Source organism: Bison bison, unplaced genomic scaffold, assembly GCF_000754665.1.
Source record: "Bison bison bison isolate TAMUID 2011002044 unplaced genomic scaffold, Bison_UMD1.0 scf7180017864309, whole genome shotgun sequence".
NCBI lineage: Eukaryota > Metazoa > Chordata > Mammalia > Artiodactyla > Bovidae > Bison > Bison bison.
The window spans coordinates 3,216,885-3,227,442 of NW_011494881.1; the positions used below are offsets into that span (position 1 = coordinate 3,216,885).

A 10,558-nucleotide genomic window follows, 5' to 3' on the forward strand; every position below is an offset into this window, starting at 1 on the left:
GATGGCATCACTGACTCTATGGACATGAGTCTGAGTGAACTCCGGGAGTTGGTGATGGACAGGAAGGCCTTGACATGCTGATTCACGGGGTCACAAAGAGTCGGACACGACTGAGCGACTGATCTGATCTGATAGTTGATTTACTGTATTGTATTAGTTTTAGACTCCTAATTTATCCCTTTTATCCCTCCACTCTATTCCCCTTTAGTAGCCGTAAGTTTATGAGTCTGTTTCCTTTTTGTAGATAGTCTCATTTGCATTATTTTTTTAGATTCCACATGTGAGTCATATCATATGCTATTTGTCTTTCTCTGATTTCATTTATTATGATAATCTCTAGGTCATCCATGTTGTTGGAAATAGCAATACTTAATTCTTTTTTATGGCTGAATAGTATTCCCTTGTATATATGTACCGCATCTTTATCCATTCATTGGTTGATGGACATTTAGGTTGCTTCCATATCTTAGCAATTGTGACTAGTGCTGCTCTGAAATTTTTTCAAATTAGCGGTCTCATTTTCTTTGGATATATACTCAGGAGTGTAATTGTAAGATCACATGGTAATTTATTTTTACCCTTTTGAGGAACCTCCATACTGTTGCCTATAGTGGCTGTACCAATTTACATTCCCAAGAGCTCCCTTTTTTCTACATCCTCTCCAACATTTATTTGTGATCTTTTTGATAATAACCATTCTGACAGCTGTGGGGTGATGATCATTGTAGTTTTTCTTTCCATTTTTCTGATAATTAGTAATGTTGAGTGTTTTTTCATGTGCTGGTTGGCCATGCATATGTCTTTGGAGAAGTGTCTGTTTGGGTCTTCTGCCCATTTTTTTGATTGGCAAGGATACTTAGCTGTTTAGCATCCCTGGCTGTGCAGTATATTCCTGAGGTTGAGTGAGGTGGCACCAGAAAGCTCCCAGTCATTTTTCAGATGTTTCCAAGTGGTGAGCTACATCCCCTGCTTAAGAACCAGAGTCTGAGCAGCATTTTTACAGTGTTTTTCCTAGTTACTATTATGTATGTATGAGAAACTTAATTTAAAAAAGAGTTCATGATCAGAAGAAATGTTAAATATGAGCATACTAGTAGCTCAGGAAAGTTTTGCAAATGAAAAGAATTTAACTCAGCATTTTTCAAATTTAGCATGCTTTTCTTTATCCTGCAGACAGGGTTTCCTGTGATGCCAGTTAAGAAAATTTGGGGTTAGATGGCCAGAAAGTTGAAAAGAGACCAAGATGCTAGTGGTACATGAGAAGGCCTCTAGAGCAGCAGCCTTGCCAAAAGAAGCTGCTTCATGCAGCCTTGTTCCTCCTTGTCTTGGGTGATCTCTTTCAATTTTGAGATGTGACATTTATTTCTTATCACAAAGATAATAGTCATTTCCTAACAAATGTATAGTCTCATAAGGGTCTGATATAACCTGATTTGAGAGTTCTTTTATTTCAGAATGAGAATAGCTGTAGTATTTTCTAATTCTAAAAGTAACACATATTTAATTGTAAAAGTTTGTTATTTATTGATACCTTTTTAATGGCAGTATGGCATGCCATTGTATCTGTTTTATGGTTTACTTAACCAGTCCATATTGGTGCACATTTTAAAATTATTTATACTCTTTCTGTAACAGTGTAATGAACATCTTAATACTTATTATTTTCTTGGATAAATTTTTCTTGGTTAGATGGTAAATTAGAATTAGACACGATCAAAGGAGTGGATTTATTGCTACAGAAGTGTGATAATTTTATACACTGCATCAAAATGATGTTACACATGTGCAAGATTTGGTTTGAAAGATTGATTTATCTCAAGATTGTGCTGTCTTGAAAATGAAATCTGTCCACTTTGACTATCCTTTTTCCTAACAAATCTACTTTCCATCAAACCACAGGCTCTTGGACTCTGTGCCTCCCACTGCGATCGGTCACTTCAAGCAATCAGCTGAGAAGCTGATTGAGGAGAAGGGAGCTGTGGAAGCCCTGGCAGCAGCCCTGGCCCACATTTCTGGTGCCACGTCGGTAGACCAGCGCTCCTTGATCAACTCAGAAGCGGTAGGGGTCCCTGTCAAATTTCTGACACTTTAGTGTCCCATTGAAACTTCCAATTGCTTTAACTTTTGCATGAAGGTTGATACATATTAACAAATCCATAGAGACAGAAAATTAGTTGTTGCAGTGTCTTACTGGAGGAGGGCAATGGCAGTGATTGCTGAAGGGAATGTGGGTTTTGGTGGGGTAAAGGGATACTGACATATTCTGGAATTTTAAATACTGGTGATGATTGTAGATCTTGTGAAAATACTAAACCCCCTTAAATTGTATACTTTAAAATGCTAGATTTTATGGTATGTGCATTGTATGTCAATTTTTCTTAATCCTAAAAAAGAAAAACCCAGTCATATAAACAATGTAAGTGCATGTGATTCCTTTAGCCAGGATTCCTAGAAACTTAAAAAGGTAATACTTTTCTTTTTTTTTTAAGTTGAAATTTTTGAGATAATTGTAGGTTCTAGTGAAATTGTAAGCGTTAATATAGAGAGATTCCTTGTACACTTGGCCAGTTTCCCGCAGTGGTAACATTTTACAAAAGTGTAATATCATGACCTGGATACCAGGACTAGCACAATGCACCAGTCTTATTCAGAGCTTCTCAGTTTTACTCGTACTAAAATGGTAGGGTGGGAGGGATATGTTTTTAGAAAGAACTTTCTCATAAATATCTTAGAAACATGAGGACAAGTGTTCATATCACGTATGTTTGTTTTTGAGACTTTAACTTTGTTCCTCTTCCATAGGGCTTTGTGACCATGATCTTGCGGTGCTCAATTGAAATGCCAAACATTAGTTATGCTTGGAAAGAACTTAAAGAGCAGCTGGGTGAGGATATTGATTCCAAAGTGAAGGGAATGGTCTTTCTCAAAGGAAAGCAGGTAAGGCTGAGGCCTCTGTTGTAAGCTCCCCTTGGTTCAGTAGCTTCATGCTGGTGGTGAAACACTGTGTGGTGGCTTTTCCCTGTTCTGCCGGGATGCTGCATGTTTTCATTCTGTAGATAGTCTTCTCTGAGCAGTGTCTTTCGTGATCCTCAGTTGCCACTTAGTCATTGACGACTGCCCCATGTGTATCTAGCCTGAACTATCTGCATAAAGTGCCAGACTTGAAGACCCATCTACTTACCTGACATCCCCACCCAGATGGGGTTTATTAAGTAACTTAATGCAGAAATATTCAAAATTGAATTAAAAATGTAAAATCTTGCCTTTTGAACCTAGTGTTCATTCTTCTGACTCCTGCCCTCAGTTAATGGCGTAGACTATTACAGCAGTTCTCAAGTATTTTGCTCTAGTGACCTTTTTACATTCTTAACAAATTGTTAGGGACACCAAAATGCTTTTGTTTATGTGGGTTATACCTATTGATATTTATGTATTAGAAATTAAGACTGAAATTCTAATAAAGCATTAAGAATATGTTCTGTTAGTCGTCAGACAACGGTATCAACTATAATGTAGTGTCTTGAAAACCTTCTACCCTTAAGAGGATAAAGAGGACAGAGAACATTGTAGTATTATAAAAATGTGTACTTGGTAGAATGCCTCAAAGATCTCAGGGTTCCAGTGGTACATGGACTATACTTGGAGAACTGCTGACCTTGTAAACCAAATCAGGTTTTTATCTTCAACTCATTGCTTCTCTGACCATGTTGTTCATCTCCTTAAGCACCTCCACATTATCTGGGATAGAGTCCCAACTTTCACACGGGGATTCTTCATTAGCTGGCTCCTGTCCTCATTAGCAGCTTCCTTTCTATCTCCTCCACCAGCGCCCTCCAGTCCAGCAGTGCCAAGTGCATCTTGCTTTCTTTCATCCTAGTGTATGCACAGTCCACTGTTTACAGAGTGTTCTTACCTCCATGGTATTTTTTATGACTCGGCTTAGCCTTAAGTCTTTTTGAAACTTCCCCTGGCCAAATGGCAGAGTTGGGGGTACCTCTATGTATACTTTAGCATTCTTTGGGTTTATTCATGTAACTTTTGCCTTGCTGTGCTTGCATACTGATTGAGAGTCTCAAGAGCACTATGGCCGACTCAAGGGCCAAAACTGTTTTCTAGATGTCTCTATACTGCAGCGAGTGCCTGGTATTGAATGGTTAGTTAATATGTGAATGAAGATTCCCACAGATGGCAAAATCCAACAGTACCTGATGCTATCTGTGGTTATAATTGGGTAAATTGTTAGTGAAATGGATGTTCCTCAAAATTTTGCAGTTAAAGACAGCCAGGGGAGAGGAGTGTCTGTGTCACTTAGGAGGGGAATTTGATTATTTTGTGGACACTGAGAAACAGGAGGACTTTTTTCTTCTGTTTTTTTTTTTTTTTTTTCTTCCTTTTTCTTTGACTGCATCCAGTGGCTTATGGGATCTTAGTTCCTTGGCCAGGGATTGAGGACTTCTTAATTGGAAATGATGGCACTGCTTGTTAACGAAGATACTGTCCTGTATAGTATTTAATTTTTAAATACTTTTCATTGGAGCTTGAATTACAGATACTAGAAAACGAACAATATAATTTTTTTCCTGCTTTTAGTTAGGTCATCCTGATTACAGGAAGTCAGTGTATTTTAATGGTTTTAAACCATAGGTTTTATTTTAGAGCTATGCTTACCAGGTTTTTAAAATTGCTCTTACCTGCTGTGGGACCTTAGACAAGTTAGCCTCATCAAGCCTTTGTTTTCTCAGCTATAAAATGTAGCTGATTGCTCTATGAGGATTAGCACAGTGTAATAACCAAGAATGACCTCTAGTCAATTCTAGGCAGTCTTGAGTCCTTTCATAAATACCTCTGGCTTTTTGCTGTTGTTCTTTGGGGATGTATTGTGTTGGGCTTGGCCTAAAGTTTATCTAAAATGGGTTTTTTTTTTACATATTACCTAGTCTTTTGGAGTATCGATTAATGTGCATTTTATAATTCTTGTCAAAATCTGGATTAACTTGCATTTGTTTTGATTTCTAGGGTGTTTGCTTTGATATCCCTACTGCATCAGTAACAGAAGTACAGGTATTCTTTTCTCTTAGATTTTGAAGTTAATGTGTATCTAAACTATAAAATGTTTGTTATTTAAAGCACAGAATAATAGGGAAACAACAGGTCTAGTCTCTAAAAGACCATTAAGAAGTAAATTTTACTGCTTTTTCTGCTGTTCTTTTTATATTGATATTTTTCTTTATTCAGCCTTCCTGTTTTCCTATTTTTGTTTACAACATTGTGAACAATAGCCAGCTTTTTTCTCCATGGATTTTACAGGGGGTTTATATAGACATTTTAAATTGCTATATCGTTATTTAGTACTGTCAAAAATATGTTTATACATGGTATATTTATATGTTTTACTACCTAACAGCTGTGGATACCCTGTAGTTACTAGATTGGATAAATGATGAGGGTACTCATAGTGATACTTTATTTTTGACCACTGACCTTTTAAGCACTTAGGTTATCAATCTGGTTTTTCTTTAGAAAAAGGGTAAAAATATTGTCTTTCTCATGCCTTTTAAAACCAAATTCAGTAGAAATCACAGCAGGTAAAAATAGTACCTTCTCTCAACAGGAAAAGTGGCATGATTCACGGCGCTGGCAGCTTTCTGTGGCCACAGAGCAACCAGAGCTAGAAGGTCCACGGGAAGGATATCGCAACTTCCGAGGACAGCGGGAAGGCAACCGAGGCTTCAGGGGACAGCGCGAGGGTAACCGAGGTGCCAGGGGACAGCGGGAAAGAAGTAGAAGCTTCAGAGGACAGCGATCAGGAGGTGGCAACAAAAGTAACAGATTTCAAAACAAAGGCCAGAAGCGGAGTTTTAATAAAGCATTTGGACAGTAACCTGAAGTAGAGGATTTATTTGGCAAAAACAGAACTATGTTCAGCAATGTGGAACTGAACATTATTTTTCATACAAAGTTAAAAGCACGTTGTATTTCCTTCCTGACCACTTGCCCAGTCCCCATCTCTTTGAGAGAGAAAAGCTTCATCTAAATTATTTCATCTGATTGATGACTGTCATTTATAACTTTATTGCTACTTCCGTCTTGGGTATTCCTTTTGAAAAGGTGTATGGATTCATTACATATTCTAATGTATTGTTTATAGAGTATAAGATAAAGTGAAGCAAGTATCTGCTGATATTTTTTAAGTTGACCTGTCTTTATACTTAGAAATGTCTCTTAATAGTAGGCGTCCCTGGTGGCTCAGATGGTGAAAACTCTCCTGCAATGCAGGATCCCTGGGTCGGGAAGATCCCCTGGAGAAGGAAATGGCAACCCACTCCAGTAATCTTGCCTGGAGAATTCCATGAACAGAGGAGCCTGGCAGGCTACAGTCCATGGGGTTGCAGAGTCAGGCATGACTGAGCAACTATCACTCACACTCATTCTTAATAGTGCCCTTCCTAAATACCATGGGGAATACAACAGTTTCTAGAGAAGCACTTTGAGCACTCAAAGCTTTGTTTTCTAACTGGTATTCCTCAGCCACTTGCCCACCAATTACTCCTGTGGTTCTAGCATATATCTTCTGAGAATTAATAGTGAGCAGTGTTTCAAAGCAAGGTTTCACACTTAACCGTGATTAATACAGTTTATGCCTGCATATGCTCTAGATTTGGAGGATGGTGATACATTTGATAGGAGATAGTATTTAGATTAGCCATTGTTATGTGCATTTTGATACATTTTTAGCTTCTCAATAAAAGGTGATTTCATGCTTCAGTGAATTCTTCACAGATTTAAAAAATAATGTATATGTGTAAATACACGTATTTTACTAGAAAGCAAGTATCTTTAAGGAATTCCACGTGTATAACATGGCCCTGTAACTTTCTTCGTAAGTAAGGAGGGTAGATAAGGTGCTTGATGATAATGTACTCCACTTCCTATTGGAAAATTAACATTATTTACCAAGAAGGAACTAGGGGAATAGGGGGCAGAGATTTGGATTGCTGAAGAGTCAAAAATCCACTGAAAATATTTTCTACATGCAAAAAGGAAACATGTATATTGAGAGCAAAGAGAAGAACAAGTGAAGGTGCATGATAAAGCTTTTTTTTAATGATGAAAACATAATGGTTCATTAGTGTGTCTAGAGCTTAATTTCTAACAGGCAAGCTGGGGATTTTAGGTACAATGATCCAGTTTAGTTTCTCAAAGCCTAGCTGCTATAGCCACAGTATAGGATCTCTTCCTATTAGATTGCTACTGCATTGAAAGGTTGCAGCTTCCTAGAGTTCTTTTTAAGAACAAACTATGGTTATTTTTAAGTTGTTGCTTTGAGGGAACCGAAGAACCTAAAATAGCCCCTGGCCAGTATTGCTCTGAGGTCTCAAGTGTTATTTCTCTGGGAAACTTTGTACATGGTACAGTACAGGAATTTAAGAGTAGCATTGTCTTGCCTTAATTTCTGTACTGGGAATTTCAGGAAATAAATTGTTAAGAGGAATTCAAACACATGGCCTATCTTACTTTCATTTAATTATTTTGAACAATTGAAATCTTGCTAGACACTGGTTTCTCTGACTGGGTCTTGATAGCCAACTGCTTCTTATGCAAGTCACCTTTTCAGTAAGGGGCTCTCAGATACCAGCATTGAGATAGCATTCTTTTTCTATTAAGATTTCAGTTCTGTTTTTGAATCCTGACTGGATGTCTCTCTGCTCTCACATTCTCTTGGCTTTTCTTCTTTGGTCCACTTGTCAGTTTTATCACTTGACCTCCTCATGGTTTCCTATTCAAACCAGAGGAAGTTAGGTAGTTGATGACCAACAACTCCTGCCTTGTGGATCACGTTTTATTAAATTCTGCTTTTGCTGAAATACTGAGCATACTTAAATAACAACCCAAACATTTAAGTTTGGATAGGAATGGGTTGGTTTATCAAGTAGGACAGTGTACTTGTACTTTAGGAGGAAATACTCAAGAGACTAAGGGAGAAGATGAATGGGAATTTCACTTTACACGGCTTAGGACAACATGACTCTCAATAAATGAAGCTAAAATTTCTCCTGGATCCCAGAATTCAAACCATATTTATAAATGTATAATTCAACTACTGTACGGTTTAAATGGGCTTGTTGAGCTAGCCTGGGAAATAATACCATTTTTACCATTTTCTACAGAGAAATTATTTTCCAACTTATGTATCAGACAACTCAATGAACTTTTAAAAACCAGTTTTTATGTTGGAACTATCTGTGCAGCATTTCTTTACAGTTATACATAAAGTGTTTTTACTGTAAAACTGAGTTAATGTATACAAATAGACCCTTATGCCACAATAAAATTACTAGTACTTAGTAATTATGTTTTTGGTGACTTTTTTCCCTAAAATTGAAGCTTGGAATTTTTATTTTAAAAATAATAACTGATGGGTATAAATATCCAAACAGAAAAGCAAGTAAGTCACCATATATCCAACATATTTGTGAACTTCTCTTCCAGGAATTCATTTACAAAATTGGACTCATTCCTTCAGTTTTGTGAATTGCTTTTCCCTCTGTGGCATGTGCATCTTTTTCTGTGTCTTTTGTTTTTTTAGTTCTCCAACTAGGGATGTAACCCACACCCCCTGCAGTGGAAGTGTGGAGTCTTAACCACTGGACCACCAGGTAAGTCCCTGTGCCATTTTTGATAACTATGCCGTCTTACAGTATAAATATGCCACTATAAGATGGTCATGTTTGTTCTTCTGTAAACAGCCCTAAAATGAATGTTCTTGTTCAAATCTTTGTGTACTTACCTGATTTCTCACCACCGTAGGATAAATCCTATAAAAGAATTACAGGGTTAAAGTGAATGAATTTAAGTTTTGGTGCAAGTTGCTCTCCAAAGCAGTTCCAGTTTATGGTCCTACCCTCCACTCTAGGAGAGAAACCTGTTTCCCCACAGCAGTAACACCAGGTGTTGGCTTTTGGTCACTTTGCTAGGTGCATTACATGGATTTATGTACGTCTTATAATTGAATGAGGATTAACATCTTAAGTTTATTGGTCACTTGCATTTCTTGAAAAGACTTTATTTGTTGCAAAAATAGAACAAAGTTTGTGTATACTCTCCACTGGACATGAGTGGAGTTTAATAAATGTTTTCCATTATCATAGCACAATGAATGAAACCAGTCTATTAACATGAAGCATACCATCCCATAGATGCTTCCTTGAACCTTTTTTTTTCTTCTCAGTATACCCTGGAAATCACATTAGTTCACAGAAATTGTTTGTTCTTACAACTGCATCATACCCCATTGTGAGGGTACACCATAGTTTATTCAACCCTTTTCTTATTATGAATGGGCACATAGGTTGTTTCCAGTATTTTTCAATTACAAACAGTGCTGCAGGGAGAAACCTCCTTATGTGTGTATTTATGTACTTTCAGAGGGGTATCTTCAGAGTAGATTCTTAGGAGTGAGATAGCTGAGTCAGAAGGCAAGTGCATATGTAGTTTTTGTTATTTATTATCATGTATTGGCAAGGGGAATGCTAGAAGGCAGTTTTTTTCTTGGAATTTATTTTTTGAAGAAGCCAGGCCATTTGTTCTGTAGATTTTACCACATTCTGAATTCTGCTGAGGCATCTCCCATCTGTCACTTAAGCTCCTTTTCCTCCTGTATCAATCTAATACATTGATAATTAGATTGCAAAGTGTACCCATGTCCAGTTGTCCCTCTTTTGATGTTAAGAGCAAGAAGTGATCGTTGCCTAAATCTCAGGTCACTGTGTTCTGGTGACCTGTACTCTATGCCACTCACTGGACAACTTCCACAGGGACTGCTCCCCTGGCAGCCAGAACTCTCCCATCTCGTTTCCTAGTCCCATGTCTTTGTGTTTCTCAGGTATGTCTATCTAAGGATTTATCAAAATCCTTTTGTTTTCATCTGTGCATGCTTCTTGCAAGGTCCTTAGAGGTTCGCACCAAGTGTCATGGTGGTTTGATGAGCTCCTATTGCAAGATAGTATTGCATAATCAAAAGTATGGACTCTTGAGCAAAACTGCCTTACTGTATGTGACCTTTGGTAAATTTTTAATCTCTCTAGACTTCAATTTCTAATCTGCAGAATGGGAATAACAATATCTCACAGAGTTGTTCTGAGGATTAGGTGATTTTAATACATAGAATGTTATCTGGCTCATAGTAATGAGATACCAAATTAACCATGTGCGAATCACTTTCCTAGAGACAAATGTATACTGAGCACCTACTATGGTGATTACAGTAGTTTTCCTTACGAGTCTTCCGGCTTTTTCCTTTCAGTTTGTTTTCTAAATAATCCTGTTAAATCATATCTTGTCCTTCAAAACCATCCCATCTCACACAGACTATCCAAACTCACTGTTGGTCACTTCAGTTCAGTTGCTCAGTTGTGTCCGACTCTGCGACCCAATGAATTGCAGCACGCCAGGCCTCCCTGTCCATCACCAGCTCCCAGAGTCTACTCAAACTCATGTCCATCGAGTTGGTGATGCCATCCAGCCATCTTATGCTCTGTCGTCCCCTTCTCCTCCTGCC

General features: G+C 37.8%; 1 protein-coding gene across 1 annotated transcript in view; it reads left to right on the forward strand.

The window, feature by feature from the left end:
- Positions 1-8,345, forward strand: part of DDX21 (DEAD (Asp-Glu-Ala-Asp) box helicase 21) — a 24,905-nt gene extending 16,560 nt beyond the window's left edge. The window contains exons 12-15 of the mRNA XM_010852200.1: positions 1,900-2,059; positions 2,803-2,937; positions 5,017-5,061; positions 5,612-8,345. Coding sequence (XP_010850502.1) covers positions 1,900-2,059; positions 2,803-2,937; positions 5,017-5,061; positions 5,612-5,881 — 610 coding nt within the window. The 3' untranslated portion in view covers positions 5,882-8,345. The remainder of the gene's footprint in view (positions 1-1,899; positions 2,060-2,802; positions 2,938-5,016; positions 5,062-5,611) is intronic.
- The last annotated feature ends 2,213 nt before the right edge of the window (positions 8,346-10,558 follow it).